Here is a 16,758-nt window from a genome sequence, read left to right as displayed (position 1 = left end):
ATGACACTAATATGCTTTAGTTATGTTAGAGTTTAAAGGCAGGATTTTTACTTGTACTATTGTATTCATACATTGTTGCATTGGTACTTTTACTTCAGAAAAGGATCTGAATTCCAACCCCGACTGTAGACTAGAGTGCTCTTAAATTGTTGGCCACATAGAGTCCTGTGCTGTATTTCCATGGCCAGGCTGCCCCCTGCCGAACAGAATGCTGCATGTCAGGCTACGCACACTCTCCTGGGCGGGATCAACATTGTTTTTCCTCTGACCTTTTCTCTTTTTTGCCGTTGCCCAATCAGGCTTCGTGTTTGGCACCGAGACCCGCCTTGAAAAATCGCTGCAGCCAATCACTTTTCAGTACATCGACAAAGTAGGCGTGGTTAGTTGAAGAAATTCTAAGGTGTTGTCATCGCGTTCTTTACTTTAGTGTATTTCACACAGGGCGTACGGGCGTAGTTTTAAATCTCCACAATGCGGCTCTAACAACAACCATTGTTTTTGTTTCTATACATTCTTAGGACCGTGTAACGTATTTTTCTTACAGTATACCGAAGAAAGACAGTTAAGCGCCTCCGGAATCTAAGCAGTCTTACATTTCACACGAAGGCTAGCTCATAAGCTACTAGCTAACGCCTAACGTTAGCTATGGAGGAGAGGAAAGAGGAGGGAGAAGCGGAGATCCAAGAGCACGGCCCCGAGCACTGGTTTTCTAAATGGGAACGGCAGTGCTTAGCAGAGGCCGAACAGAACGATCCAAATGAAGAGGAGACGGAACAAAGTCAACAGAAGCTGTGGCACCTTTTTCAGAACTCCGCCACCGCGGTAGCACAGCTCTATAAAGGTCTGTACTAAAGATACCGAAGTTCGGGTTAGGCTAACTGTCAGAGCTAATGCTAATGAAAGCTAATCCCGCTAGCTAACAACACCGCCGGGCGGAGAGAGACACAAAGGGCACCGGCTAGGCTAACTGGTGTTAGCTATTCGCAGCTGTTTCTTCACAGCTTAACCAATGGTGTTTTTCCATAGTTGTGAAGGTTGACACCATAATGTGTATTCTTTTAAAATTGTGTACGATATTCACGAGTCTGCGGTTCTCTTCTCGACATCGTGACCCGGTTCCATTGCTGGGTGACGGAGGCTAACATTAACCAGCAGCCGGTGACCGTGTCAGAGTGTGGGACAACGGGACTGAATCTGGCTCAGAGTGGCCTGAGCTGTCAGGGGACCTTCAGGGCTGAACAGATTGATAAGTTGCCTGCCTAAATGGCTCTCAAACACGGCTTACTCAGCGCTGTACATGTTCACGGTTTACAGCACATATATACTCCCTATGTCTCACACTAAAATGTTTTTGTCCAGCCCAGTAACAGTTACCTAGCTCGTCAAAATGGCGATACACAGGGAGGAGTTTTCCGACTGAAAACAACTCGTTTGTTGACGGTCAAATGCAGCGATAATTGTCGCAGTGGTGTGGTGGATGTTGCTGAGTTAACGGCACAAAGACGTTTTATTCCAACTCACAATTCAGTAGACTTTTACTGATGACTGCTTTGTTGTCAATACTCGGGACAAAATGGCGAAATGATAACCGTAAATGTTTCTTGTTGCAAGTCTCGTTCTGCAATGCTGAGTCTTTTAAATACTACATTGAAATTGTGTTGCTTGGAAATGGTTTTGGTTTCTGTCAGCTTCTGCTATCAACTGAAATAGGAAATAAACTTGAGGACCGTTTAAAATATCGGTCTAAAATGGTGACACACATTTTGGTCAAATTTGACTTCTAAGTTAATTACTGTGAGAAAAATGTCCAAGGTTGCGTTGTTCACTAGTTTTCAGACAGGCCTCATATTAGGCCTCATGTGACCCCACAGCTGCATTATTTTGCAATATTATTTCGCAACTACTTTTCAAGTGCACTCCTTATCCCTCAATCCTGCTTAGTAAGATGCTTCTCCTTCACCCCCCCCCCCAATGTTCAGACTGTAACACAGCTGTATCTGTATCACATCTATCTATTTAATGCCACCAAGTAATTTCTTGCGGAAGCTCTTTGGACGGTTCCTGCAGATTAGATGTAAAGATTTGTGGTCAAAACTGAACTTGTAAAATTCATGGTTGGTAGTGCAGTACAGGGCAGGACCTGAACTTTTATACTTGACTAGAGTTACCAGTTCTTTGTATACTCTGTTCTGCATCAGTACTCTTCAACATGCCGTAGCAGGTATTTTACTTCACATAGGCAGTAAAAAAACCGTATCAACTGCTTGTCACTTTTCACATACTGACACTTGGATATTGTTAATGGTCATTAACAAACTGGTATAATGAGACGTTAGGTGCCTGAGGTTGCCACTGGATTTATTCTGAGCATGAAAGTGCTCGCTTTTAAAAACACAATCCATCCCCTGTTAGTTTTCTGTGTGTGTGTGTGTGTGTGTGTTGGATTGTATCAGATCAGTTCTGACTGTTTATGCTGTAATTTCTCTAGAGAAGAAATTAGAGCTTTGCCAGGGGAGATTCAGATTTATGGAGCAGCAATGTCATTTAAAAGTTATCATATCCTGATTAACTTTTTACATCTAATTTACAGATAGAGTATGTCAGCAGCAAGGCCTCTCTCTCTGGGTGCCCTTCCAGAATGCAGCCACAGCTGTCACTAATCTGTATAAAGGCAAGTAAATTTGACTTCCTATCTTGTGATTCACTGTTAGTGGCATTTTGTGTTGCATCCAGGATGTACTGTATGTAAAATAATGTATCGTAGATGAACTTGGTCTGTGGTGTCCAGATGTGCTAAAAACATTTGTCCTTGTGTGTGATCAGAGAGTATGGAGGCCCGTCAGCGGAGCTATGACCTGGGCATCCACTTAGGCTACCAGCGCAGAAACAAGGAGGTGATTGCATGGGTGAAGAAACGCAGAAGAACCATCAGACGAGAGGACCTCATTAGCTTCCTGTGTGGCAAAGTTCCACCTCCACGGACAGCTCGCGCTCCACCTAGAGTTGCCATGGTGTCTGCAAGCCGACCTTCACCTCCAGAGACGGGCAGCTCCGTGGAGACTGATCTGCAGCCCTTCAGGGAGGCAATTGCACTGCACGGTTAGTCAAAATGCTGTCTTCAACTGGAAGCTGTTGCATTATAAAAAGGTGACACCAGAGTTCATACAGTTAGCTATAGTTTCATATATCCGGTTTTCTTTCCAGGTCTTAGCGGTGCCATGGCAAGCATTTCTGTGCGCTCTGGTCCCCCTGGTTCCCCAACTCATCCTGCCCAGTCCCTCAGTCGTCGTAGGAACGGTCTTCATGATGTGGACCTCAACACGTTCATTGCTGAGGAGATGGCACTCCATCTGGATTCCACAGCCAATCGTAAACGAGGCCCTGCCCCCTGTAGTGATGTCATCACAGACTCGCCCACTCATAAACGTAACAGGATGCTCTGAACTTTTCCTACACCACTAATCCCTCCTCTGTCCTCTCCTCGGTGGCTGACTGGACAGCTGATGAGAACTGATGCCTTGGCCAGCCATTGAAATCTTCCTCCTATTCATCTTAGTTGCAATGCTACAAATAAAGAAAAACTTAACTATTACCAACCCACATAGTTCTCCCCTTCTTTATTTTTCTTCCACCCACCCCTCTCACCCATTGTCTCACACATCCATGTTAGAGATCTGTCCTTTTTCAGAATTTTTTCTTTCTTCCTGTTTATGTTCGGCTGCCCTCAGTAGACCAGAAACCGAAGCAAGCACATGTCACACTTGAAATCCTTACATCGCAGAATGTTGCATTTAGACATTGTTAATTGGCCGGGCTCCTTTGTGCTTCACATCCAATCAGATGACCTGGGCTGTTGCCTACTGTTTGCTGTTCTCTTCCCCTCATTCCTCAAACGTACTACTTCCTCCTCCTCCTCCTCTGTGGAGTGCTGGCCAAACCAGACTGGACTGAAACTCGGGCTCCTCGGGAGGCTGAACTGTCTCCCTGCTGTGTGGCTCCACTCAAAACGCTTGTCAGCGTGTGTGTATCTCATTCTGCTGCTGCTCTGTGTGTTTGCGTATCTGACAGCAGAACTGCCACTTACTGTGTTGTACTTGTCTTTGCCTTTGAGAAAGCTGCTACAGTATCTCTGGTTGTGCAACAGTGAGTGTGTGAGTGTGTGTGTATGTATGTATGTGTATGAATGTCTGCGTGTGTGCTTGTGGATGCAGGGTTCTGGCATATCCAGCACCCACTTGACCTATTTTTTTTCCTGTTTTACTTAAATTCATCCTATTTTTCATTAGTTGCTCTTTGAAGCCCAAACCAGGGTTTTATCACAAAGCAGGTCAGTCCACTTTACACAGATAATGGTGACTATCCTCACTGTCAGTTAGCTGACATTCTGAGTGGTGAGATGATAGGAGGTGAAAAAGCAAGACATGTTTTCAACAACAGTTTTTTCCCCCATTGTCCTGCATTGTATTAAGTTTTTTGTGTTATGTTTATGAAACAAATATGCACAGTTTCCCTGTTGGCATCAAAATACATTTGACTGAGTACTGGTTCTTGCATTCTTTGCATTAAGAGCAGTAACAGTGTTTCAATGCTTGCATTTTACCTACTTTTATGTTTACGTTTGTCCCATTGATAAGAACTTCAACTGGTGCGTTGTCATCATTTTGTCTCTTGAACTTCAGAAAGAGTTACAACACTTTCACACTTGTGATTTCAGCTTTAAACTTTGAAAATTTCAGGGGGCAGTTGCCTGTTAACTAGCAGGGGCCAATGGCTGTGATATTTTATTTTGTCTAGCCAATTCACTACTTGGGTGTGATGGTTCAACAAGGCTTGGGACACTTGTTTTTGCTAGTTTCACACACTGCTTTGTGATACAATCTTGTGTAATGTGTGTAAATAACATGTAGGTGCTGTTATATGTGGTACATATTGTAAAAAGAAGTGCAAATCCATCGGGATGTCCATGTACAATAACAATTCTGACATTAAAGAAAATACAAGCGTTTAACTAAGTTGTCTTTGATTTTCCTGCAAGTTGGATTTGACGTCTTACTATTTGCATCACCTGCTCAGTAAGGTCTTATTTCAGTGCAGAATAATTACTCTCAAAAGTGATATTTCAATGAATTACCCGAGCCTGTCTCAGAAAAGGAAGGATAAAGAGTTCAATGAAGTGGAAAAGCCTGAGAGCTGTAGCTATTATCTATTGCAGTGCCTGCTCAGTTAACTGCGTTGTTCCTTCTCAGTTCCTTAATCATCCCTTTCGCTCCCTAGCATTCACTTGTTCTGTCAGACACCAAAGGCAGAAGAACGAAGGGTCTATGGAAAGCAGAATGTAGTGATTGTGAATCTCAATTTGTTAAGCTGCACAGTGGAGTTTTGTTGAAGCAGGCTGTCAACCAACTTCAAACTATTTTGAGAATACTGTGTACTTAAACATTTCCAACACAAGGGGGCGACACAGACTATGGTGTTCAGGTTTATCTTTTCCTCCTTAAAGAGGCTTGTGCAACTGTACATATTGACAGGGACATGAATAATAAAACATCGATCATTCAAAAAAGATTTGGATCAGTACTGTCCATTAGAACTGTAACTTTTAAACTTCTGGTAGTATGAAGAATGTATCCAACCAGGGGTATGATGTTTATTCATTTTGTTCCCAATAGACTCAGTCTTTCAATTCTTAATTTGTCAGAGTAGGAGGAACGAAGAACCTGTTTCAATCTGTCTGTCTCCATGTGTTTATGTTTCCAAATAGCAAAAGATGAATTTACTTAAGTGCTATTTACACATCAAGGCCAAATCAAAATTATGAAACAATGAAGGAGGGTGAAACAATATCAGAGGGTGAAATAGAACCAGCTACAACAAATAAGAGATACTGAGAAATGGAGAGCATAATAACCAATTATTCAAATTGTAGCATTTCAGGAGTCATCTGATGTGACTCAGAGCATTAGCGTGCAGACGTAGTCACACAACTGATAAGAGAATTAGAGGCAGTTAAGTGCTTGGCTCACCTACGCAGTAGCATCTCTCAACAATGTAAAAATTAATGACAACTTACGACCTCAGTCAAGGAGGTCTTGTTTTCAGTCCTCAAAAAGTACTTAACAGATTTCTGTTACATTAGCTGGAAATCAAGATCATAAGCTGAGTAAGAACTTATTATATTTTTGCAAGCTGGTGCCAAAATCACATAATCACAAAGCTTGATAGCAAAAATTATTTTTCTTTTTCTGCACCTATCTGTCCAAATAGGCCACAACCATTTCCACCTACACAGATATTTTACAACACGTTTTTTGTTGTTTTACCACTCCTACAAATTTCATCCACTCTTCACCAAATTTAGTACATTTAGCCCACTGGATCACACTATAAAAAGTTATCCTTGCATTTTCTTGCAACTGTGTTATCAAATTTTTGTTGGCAAATCCTATTTGTCTCAACTCACGCCATTCCAGCAAAATGAGTATAAATCAGCTGTCTGAAAAACAGCTATAAACAATGTTTTCTCCTAAACCTCAATATCTTAATGAAACAAGAACTGAAACTGAAAACACAAACTGGGCTTAGAAATTAAATATACTATATATCCTGAGTGTCAAAAAAAGTCTAAGACCCTATATCCTGCTCTCCACAAAACTTGCCAAAGGCCAAAAGAAAAATTGTGATACCTGCCCTCTTTTCTGACCCCTCCGTGCCCCCAATTAATTTTCACACAGCTCTTAAAGTAAACCGAAAATGGCTTTTATAGCATAACTCTTAGCAGATATTTGGTTTCATGCCTCTGATCTGACAGCAGGTTTGACCTCAATGCCAGCACACAGACACACACACACACACACACACACACACACACAACAGCTCTTGGAAACTAAGCACTGCTGTCTGTCTTCACTAAATCACTGCCAAAGAACCACAAGAACTAAAGACAGTAATACAGGAGGTGCCACAGTCTTTGATGTGCTAGAAGAAAGCTGCCAGGTCAACAGTACACACTTGACCTCACACTTTTTGGGTAAGTAAACGCCACTGTTTGATCCCCTGACTCTGCTAGTCCATCACCGCAGAGGAGGACAAAGATCTGCACTGTCTTATGCCACATCCAGCGAGAGTATCTGTTTTTTCTTTTCCTCTGCTAACACTGCACGGTTGTTTTTGTTTCATCATGTATCTGAAGGCTCTAAAGGCTGCTATTTGATGGAACCATGGAAGAGGAGCAGAGCTGACCGCAAGCTGTTTCACACTTCAAAAAGAAGCACTGTGCATGTGTGTGTGTGTGTGAGAGAGAGAGAGAGAGAGGGGGAGAGAGAGAGAGAGAGACATGACGAAAAGCAACAAGTGTCTGAATGTTCCAGAAAACCCCTCGAAGATGGCCATCTGGGCTACGCTGATATCAGTTCACACACACACACACACACACACCACACACACTCATAAAGGTGTCTCCTAGGATGCCGTCTGGTCTGAAAGAGAGTTGGTTGGTGATGTCTTGTGAACCTTTACACACACACACGCAAACGTCCGTTCCGTCATAGCAATTGCGGGTCTGTGTGGGCTTGACCATTAGGGAGCCTTCAATGGCAGACAGCTGGCGATCAATGATGCACTAGTTATCCCCTGTGTGCATGTGCGGGTGTGCGCCGACATACACAGCATAAACACAATGGGTGATGGTAATTGCTGCACCAGCTTGCACTAATTGATAGAGGACAGCATGCTTATACACTCACACACACACAAACACATTAACACATTAGCACATGCACATAAACAGAAGCCAATCAGGCAGACTGAGAATGTGTCCCTGGAGAGATTGAGCAGCCGGAGAGCAGGGGTGGTGGTGGGAGATGGAGAGGTGGTGAAGGAGACAGGGAAGGAGGAGAGGAGGAGGAAGAGAGGTTAAACACTCCCCAGAGACAGCTGCTAGTCAGGGCTCTTAGTTTGGTGCACATAGGCTACGGTAGGTGAGCAGTGCGTGGCGTGCATGAAAACACAAGGTCTGAGAGATTGTCTCCTATTTTTGGGTCTGCTATGTTTTTGTGAATGTTCCTCCTCTTCAAAAGGAGCCCCCCCTCCTTCTCCTCCCCCTTCCCTCCCTCCTCCATCCTTTCTCTCAAACATAAACATGCTTGTGCACACACACACTCACATACACACTCATACACACACACACCAGATCTTCAGAGCTCCCTGCGCACCAGCATGTCCCTGTCTTCCACAAACGCCATGAAAAAAAAAAAAAACTAACCCACGAGCTGATCACCATAGCAACACGTTATATATCTTCCAGCAGTATTTATCCAACCCAGAGAGGAGGGGTTGTGGTGGTGGTGGTGGGGTAGATGGAGAGGGGAGGTAGAGGTGGTGGCGGTGGTGGTGATGGTCATGTGTGTGTGTGTGTGTGTGTGTGTGTGAGTGAGTGTGTGTATGTGTGTGTTGGGGGGTGGTTGTGATGCAACTCCTCCAAAAATCAAACGGTCATTATTGAAGAGGGGTTGCAGCTCACGTGTGCGGCCACAGGGCGGCAGCAGCGTCCAGCACAGCAGGACCCCAGCATCACCAGGCATCATCACTTCAAGACCAGTGGCTTTCAGTCATGTGCCTCACAGAGCTTACAGGCTGCATGTTTCATCCCAACCAAACACTACACCAGCTTATTTCAGTTTCTTTTTTTTTTATTGGCAGGTGTGCCAGTGACTGAAACAGAGTTATATGGTTTGGACGCCTGCCTTTGTGCGTCCTCGTGGCATATGAGTGACAAACACTGGACTAGACAAGAACAGGTTCAAAAGAGGAAGTGGTTCCAGTGCATCCTCAAAAACAGCACCTACCAGTGGGATGCTGGGCACGTATTAAAGGATGGAAAAAATGATTGAAGAAGAGAAGAAAAAAAGAAAATGAACGGTGGGGCAGAAAGAGAGCAGGAATGATTGCAAGGTCCCCCTCCTCCCCCAAGCATAAGGATTAGATGTTGTGCTGCTGGCTGCAGATGGGTTTGGGCTTGATTCTGTATGCGTGTGCACAGTGTGTAATGTGTCAGTGTGTGTACGTGTGTTTGCTTGTGTGTGTGGGTTTATTTTTTGGGCTCAGGAAGCAGGTTAAGCAAGGAGGGGGGAGAGAGAGAGAAGAAAAGGAGGGAGAGGGGAGTTAGGAGGAGGAGGAGGATGAGAGGAGGGAACAGGATGAAAGGATGTAGGTGAGTCTAGGAGGAGAGGAGGCCTAAATCCTCAGTGAGCTCCTAGGAGAGACACAGGGAGACTAATGATGGGAGAAAAGGCAAAATGTAGAAAGACAGAAGAAAACAGGAAGGGACTGACAGAGTGTGTGTGTGTGTGAGAGAGACATATAGACTGGAAGGGGGGCAAAAAGTGTAAGAGCAGTGTGAGTCTCCTTGCTCACAGGTTTATATAGAAAAACCCAACAGGACCTGACAAGTCTGATAGGATCAGCTCCTCTACGTGTTCACTCACTCATACACCTACACACTTGCCCTCACACACACTCACAGTCCCACTTGCCCTCTCTTCAGCGGCGCTCCATTTTTTCCAATATTCTGAGCTTGAAGTGATATTTCGTTTTGGTACACTTTAAATTTTTCAGCAGGCTTTACCTGGTGTGACTTTGTGAGCCATTAGCCTTCGACGCTGCCACGACCCGTACAGCACCTCTGTGGGTCGATCACTCAAATTCAGGCCCTCACTGGACTCTCCTCACCATTAACTTGAAAAAGTGAGCCTGCAAAACAGAAAATGTTTTTAGCCCAGTGTTTTTTTTTTTTACTGTCACCTTGTTGTGCTCTTCTCATGGAGGTCAAGGACATGAAATGTGTCAATGAGGCCAGTTGTTGGTGAGTCCTTCCTCAGTGCTGAAACTATTAGTCGGTTAATCAAAGAGAACTAATGGACAGAAGTTTGATAATGGATTAATTGTTGGAGTAACTTTACAGTCAAAAATGCAGTATTTCGTGGGAGGTCAAAGTGGACTCATAGCTGGACAAAACCCTTGCTTTTTGGTTTAGTTTGTGGTGATATGAGTTAGTGGTTTTGTGTTTTATGTTGCAAAATGAGAATAAAACTGGAACATTTCCCATTTTTAACTTGTCACATTTGCTGCGTTTCGCAGGTTTAAATAATGTCAGTGTACATCTGCAAGGGATTTGAGGCTTTAATATTAATCTGTTTTCACTTGTTTGCTGCAGCTTTATAATATGATATATGTCAGGATCGTTTTTGGCTGGTTCTTTTGCAACCAAGTGGCCAGAAAAATCAATTACAGCAGCAACCAAAGAACCTGGTGGTGGACATGAATGTTGAACAAAGCTGTCCAGCTGAGAGAGCAGGTCTTTTAAGCCTGTTTGAAATGAAGAAAAAGTGTGAGCTGAAAAGGTCCAGTTCATAGGGAGGCTGGAGAAGTGTGTTGGGAAGCGGGAAGTACAAAAAATCCTTTTGGTGACTCAGGATGTGGAGACAGACCATTGACCTGGCTCTGATCAGCAGGTACAGGGACACATTGATCTTGAGTGAGATTACAGTCTGAAGGTGGGAAGATAATTTTCAGGAACTCCTAAAGCTGCTAGACATATAATTTGGAAGGTAGTACTCGAAGATTCAAAGGGGTCTAGGTCCATTTCCGCAGTGGAGGTCAGTAAGAAAGCTTATTAGCGGAAAGGGCATAATTTTCATATCAGCTTTGTGGGAGACATCCACTGGGAACTGCACTAGCCACTACAATTATATTCTTCTAAATGGGATACAATTCATGTGCATAATATACTGCATATAATGTGACATACTGACCTGAAGAGTGAACTGAAAAAGGGAGGGGAATGTTAGCTGATTCTGATTTAATCTGGGGATAAAATACCACTTTGAAGACACATCAGTCCATAGAACATACAGTACACAAATACAAATGATACATAGGTACAGACAAGATAAAGGAAACCATAAAAATATCATGTGGTGTGCATTCTTACAAAGTGGGTCCAGTGGGGCTCAATATAGCTCCATCTCCATGAAGTAATCAATGATGTGGTTTTCAGATGTATGTAAACACCATGCAAATTTGTAGGAAGATTTTCTCATTAAGGCATCAAAAGTAACTGTATAGTTTGTCAGGAACATCTTGCTGGTGCTGCATCAGCCAGGCAAGGTAAACAGGATATGAAACACATTCTTATATGGCACTTGCTACTGAATAGGCACCACAGATGCAGACAAAGAAATTAGGGAGTAGTAGGCCCTAAAAACGGGTTGTTTCACCTGCCATGAGCATCTCCTGAAATTGTGCACACATAATGTTCTGGGAACAAACCTGGCACTTAGCTGAGTTGTCATCACATAGGTTGATGGTAATCGCATTTCCAAGAAAGTTAGTGGAATCAACATATGGCAAATTATTATTATACAGTCAGATAGGAGGGAGTGGTGTACTAATGGTATACCCAGAGGACAGACAATACATGCAATGAACTTTAATGTCACTGAAAATGTTGTCCTTTAAATTACCAAAATCTTCACAAATAGGAAAAAGTAGCCAGAGTGCTTTGCTGAGGGGCAGATAATAAATATCATAATGGCTCCCTCCAATTAGTGCAGTTTAGAGGTGTTGGTATGCATGCCTTTTAAACTTTGTGCAGAGCCAGGCTAACTGTTTCCCCCCTGCTTCCCATGTTTATGCTAAGCTAAGGCCATTTGCCCCAAAATGACTTGGTAATAACCAAGAGCCAAGTCATAAAATGTCTACTGTGTAAGCTATATCTATAGCAGGAATCATATTACAGCCACATAGAAAGAAGCTTCAGCCACAGACTGTATATACAATGGCTTCAACACAAACCATCTCCAGCTACAATTATCCCAACAGGGCGCAATGTTTGAAAGCACATTGTAACAAAGTGAATAAATGAAGAACAATTGATTCATACTAATTTTACCGTGACGCAGTCTGCGGCTGAACTGCTGTTTGTCACACGTGTTAAACTGTGCTCTCTGTAAGGATACTGAATGACAATAAACTTCACTTTGACACCTTATTCTCTCTGTCTGTTTCTCTTTCTCACATATGCTTGAGGAGAGGTGAGATTGTCATGGACACTCTATAGAGTTAATTGAGGGGGATAAATGATTTATATGAAATATTAGGGGTGACAAGTCTCCTTGTCTCCTCAGAAAATTACACCCGTGTTAAGTGGAAAGGCGTGGGGGAGGATGAGATTTATCCTGACATGCTGTTGTGCTTTAAAGGATAGGTTATGAATTTTTAAAGTCTATCTCATACTCTTATGGCTATATGTACATTGAAAGATACTGGTCACTACAATCACTCCTCCTGTCTGTACTGGTCCCTTCATAACATAACTCCTGTGTGCAAGATTGAGGACAAAATCCACAGTCCTCATTCCATGCAAAAAATACAGCTGCCTGAGTTAGCCAAACTGAGTGAGTATTCTCCCAAGTTAGCACAAAATTCACTCTTTGTATTTCCCCAGACATGTGTCTTTGCTGAGCACCAGTGAAGGGAGTTTAGTCTCGTTGATTTAACTCTCATGGTTGAAGCTTAAAATTTGCTTTGGCTGAACTTCACAATGTACTTTTGTGCAGAATAAGGGATGTGGATTTCTTACCTTGAAGTTACATTAGAGACAGTATGCAAAAGATGAATGATTGAGTGACCAGTAACTCTGTTTGCATGTGACCATGGTACTAAACACAGACTTTGAAACAGTCTGTACCTATTTTTTCATATCTTTAGTCAGTGTTTGGTTAATTTTTTTTTAAAGGTTTTAAGGTTGACACATACTGAAAAACCACATGGGTGATCAACAACTTACCCATCACATCAGAAAAGCCAGTGTTTATGAGTGGCTGCCTTCAATGGTGGGTAATACACAACAGGCAACAGTATTTTCTGTTCAGGCTTATTTCAAAAATATAAAGCAGTCTGTGTAGAAAAAGCCTGTCTGCTGACTCTGCGACACCGAATAGATCTGAGCAGCCATTGTTCAGAACTCGATCCAAATTTCAGTTTCACTCCTTCCTTATCTGAAAGCACACCATGTCTCCATCTCTGCCAACACAGAGGCAGTAGTTGGAGCGCTGTCCGTTTTGACACCTGTGCTCACCCTGAGGCTCTGCAGACCATTTCACCAAATGTATAACATGCAAGCTGCAGTTTAGAACATGAGATTACTTCCTTTAATGCTAATTTTGTTTTTTTCCTTTTGCTTAACAAACGAAATCCCCATTTATTCCTATGATTCTGATTTACACATGTGGCTGAAAAATCACTTTTGTGAAATGGGCCTCTGAACAGCTGCTGCAGAAAATGGGTGGACTTTTGCTTTTGGAAAGTTTGCATCACCCAGACCCCCCTCCCCCCACCCACCTCTCTGTCTGAACATCTGAATTGAGATTTTCACTGCTTTCAAACTGTCCTAACACTCCTCTTTTGGAGTACATCCTGGCCTTCAGCCAAGACTACACTCGACTGTTGATCTTCAGACTCTGTCAGTCAGAATCAGCTCTGACCACAGAGCAGCAGACCAACACTCTTTCTCAGATAACAGAGGAGTCCGGGGAAATTGCTAATCCTGTGTAAATGTGTTTTGTGGATTTAGAAACGGCTTATCCCTGTTTTCCCTGAGGTATCCTGTCAGAGGTGCTGTAGGGGTGTGAGGTGCCAGGGTCACTGCTATGAGCTTTCAGTCCTTTCACCCTCAGAGAGAAAAGCTGTGTTCACTCTCCTCGCATCAAGTCAACCCTAAGCCCAGGAATCCCACAGGAGCGGCTGGAAGAAGTTGGAAGAAGTTTCTAGGGGAAGTTGTTGGGAGGAAGTTATCTGGTCTGCTCTGACCCGGATAAATGTCTAGAAAGTGCACGGGCGGATGCACGGAAAATTAATTTAACCGCCACATAATGAGGGTTTTTCCGTTATCAGACTTCTTTGATTCACAATAATACATTTCTGTTCTTTCCAGCTGTTTACACATGTTCAACAACCTTGTATAGATCTAAAACACTTGCAGGGATACAATCATTGCTCAGCTGAAAAGCTTTCAGATTAGCTCTAAAACAATGTCTGAACCCGTGCTCTGTGTGTTGTTGGTGGGAGTCCACTTCTAATTACTCAGTGGGGTTCATCTCTAATGGTTAAACAAAAGCTTTTGTGCTGCACTGCTGCTTGAATTACGAATTCTGAATACATAAGTGAGTATCACAATGCAGTATTATAGTGATGATCTCCTTATTTATAGCTCTTGTTTCTGACCTTAAAGCCCATCCACCTTTTACAGACAGATCTCACTGAGAGAGGAGAGCTGCTCCTTGACTTTCAGGCTCTGATGAAAACGATCCATAAAGTAACGTAACACTTTAATATAAGTGTACGTGACTTATCTGTAATTCATGCATCAGTAAGTGCAAGACTCAGCATGAATTAATGTATGAATAAATGCATGACATATGAACTCATGAGGGTCGATGCTAATGAAGGAATGTAATGTGTTGACTTCATGCTTGGCACATAAAAATCTTAGTTAAGCTCATTAACAAACATATGTAACTGATACGTGAATTAGCCTATTGAGTCAAATGAGCTCTCAGTATTACTTCATAATGGCTAGACTGCAAATAAGGACACAAGTCAGTGGTTTTCTTGAGTTTTTAGTCATAACATTTGTGACTTGCATCTGAGCTGACTGTGCACTGATTGATATGGATATATGCATCAATTACAGCAGTCCGGATCTCCTCTGAGACGACCACGCTTCTACTCCGTCATCTCCCACAACACGCACACTCATCTCCAACCCCTGGTCAGTCTTCCTCTGTCAAACATTCACTGATCTCTGGAGGCAGTTATGTAAAAACAAATGTCCTCTATTTATGAACGGTAATTTAAAACTGAACATAACAGTGGAGTGAAGGGTAGAATCAACACTGCGGAAATGTAGTATATTGCTTTCCAGCTCAATTTTGCAACCTTAGCATTTAAACTTACAGTTAATTTAGCTTTAGTTTTGCATTAGCAGCAACCATAGAAGATATCCTGAGGTTGTTGCAGCTCTCCACCTCAAAGGCAGTGACTACACATCAAATGTTCTGAGAATTCAGGCAGAGTTTAATGAAAAGTAGGAGGAAAAAATGAACCCAAACTGCTGTTATGTCAACAAGAAGGCCTGCTAACAGAAGTTATTAATATCTATATGCAGATTGTAAAGTTTACATAGCAGTAGGTCTGACACTGGACCTATCATGAGGTATGTATGAGGCAGTGAGGACAGACAGGAACAGCTCAGTGATTCAGTTATGAGACAAAGGCTTACATTAAAAAGCAGCACATCCAGACAGACGTAGCTGGAAGTCCACAGGTCCAGGTCAGGTTCAGGTACAGTTTCAGATTCAGGCTGTAAAGCAATGACACGAAGAAACATCGACAATCTGGCAAGTACAGGGGGTGGGGGGTGGGGGGTGATTAGGGAATGAGGAACAGGTGTGCAGGTGGCTGGGACCAGTGGGAAAAACCGAGGGCATCTGGTGGATGGAGGGAGAATGACAGAACACTGCATGAGCCTTAGGGATGTGACTGACAGGAAGAGAGGAGCAAAATGAGCAACACTAACAGGGCAGTCCCAGTCACAGGATCTTTGCCTACGGTGGAGGCTGCATCAGGCGAAGGACATCTACTGGTACACTAGCAGGTTGGGTTGCGATAAGCAGAGCATATCGTGGAACAACCTGGCTCCTAACAGTGTACACAAGGTCAGCAGGGAAGGCTTTGAAGAGGTGGGACCCACATCTGCTGGAAATTCCTGCAACAGCTACACTTAACATTTAGTGGTGTAAATATTTAATAACAACTAATCTCTACATAAGAACTAGTTTGAGTGATGCAGCCTGTTTAAATGTTGTGATAAGTCTCCACTCAGTTAACACTCACTTCATAACTAGACTTTGATCTTTACCAGCTCCTGGTCTATGAGGGGACGCAGGGAGTCGAGAGGTTTCTAATTTCTAACTCTTTGTTTTATTGTTTGTTTTTAATAATGCACAACTCCCTGGAAAGCTGTATCAATACAGAGTACATTGCCCTGGTTAAATAAAGCAAATTAGTTTGGATTGGGCTTTTGTTGTTTTTGTGTCAACCTTGTGAGAAGCAATAAAATGTAAGAAACAAAAACAATTAAGGACTTTAAAACAGAGCATGCAAACATGAAGAGAGCGGGCTGCAGCTACATTTGGTGAGTTGTGTTGGTGAGAAAAGAGTTCATGAATTTTAAAAGATCTGGTCACCCAACACTTTCTGTGTCAAAGCAAAAATGATTCACAGTTTAGTCCCCATACATGGTTGTTGTGCTAACTGTGTGACGAGCGTGAGAGAGTGAGCTCAGTATTAACCCGCTGTAAAGCAAAAACTGTAATTCATGCTGAGTCATGCATTTATTAATGCATTAATTACTGATGATAAGTTACGTACACTCATAACAAGATTCCAAAAATGGCTGTTTGAGTCACACCTGCACAACAGTCTCTCATTTTCTAGTTTTTCTCTCCTTCGCCTGTTTGCCTCTTGACAAAAATCTGCTTTCATGACAAAATGCTATAAAACAAGTGTGTGTGTGTGTGTGTGCACAGTGATATCACCTAATGTTACTTTCAGAGTTTGGCAAGTGTGTGTCTGTCAGCTTAAGTTAAAGCTTGAACTTCAGGCCAGTCTGCATATGAATGCGTGTGCGGAGGCTCTAAG

General features: G+C 42.8%; 1 protein-coding gene across 1 annotated transcript; it reads left to right on the top strand.

The window, feature by feature from the left end:
- The first annotated feature begins 402 nt into the window (after positions 1–402).
- Positions 403–5,008, top strand: hapstr1b (HUWE1 associated protein modifying stress responses b). The gene is made up of 4 exons (XM_018699771.2): positions 403–841; positions 2,591–2,671; positions 2,824–3,099; positions 3,205–5,008. The coding sequence occupies exons 1-4, from the start codon at positions 646–648 to the stop codon at positions 3,441–3,443; spliced, it is 792 nt and encodes a 263-aa protein (XP_018555287.1). The 5' UTR covers positions 403–645; the 3' UTR covers positions 3,444–5,008.
- The last annotated feature ends 11,750 nt before the right edge of the window (positions 5,009–16,758 follow it).

This window comes from Lates calcarifer, linkage group LG5 (assembly GCF_001640805.2).
Source record: "Lates calcarifer isolate ASB-BC8 linkage group LG5, TLL_Latcal_v3, whole genome shotgun sequence".
Taxonomy (NCBI): Eukaryota; Metazoa; Chordata; class Actinopteri; family Centropomidae; genus Lates; species Lates calcarifer.
This window is presented reverse-complemented; position numbering and strand designations above follow the sequence as displayed.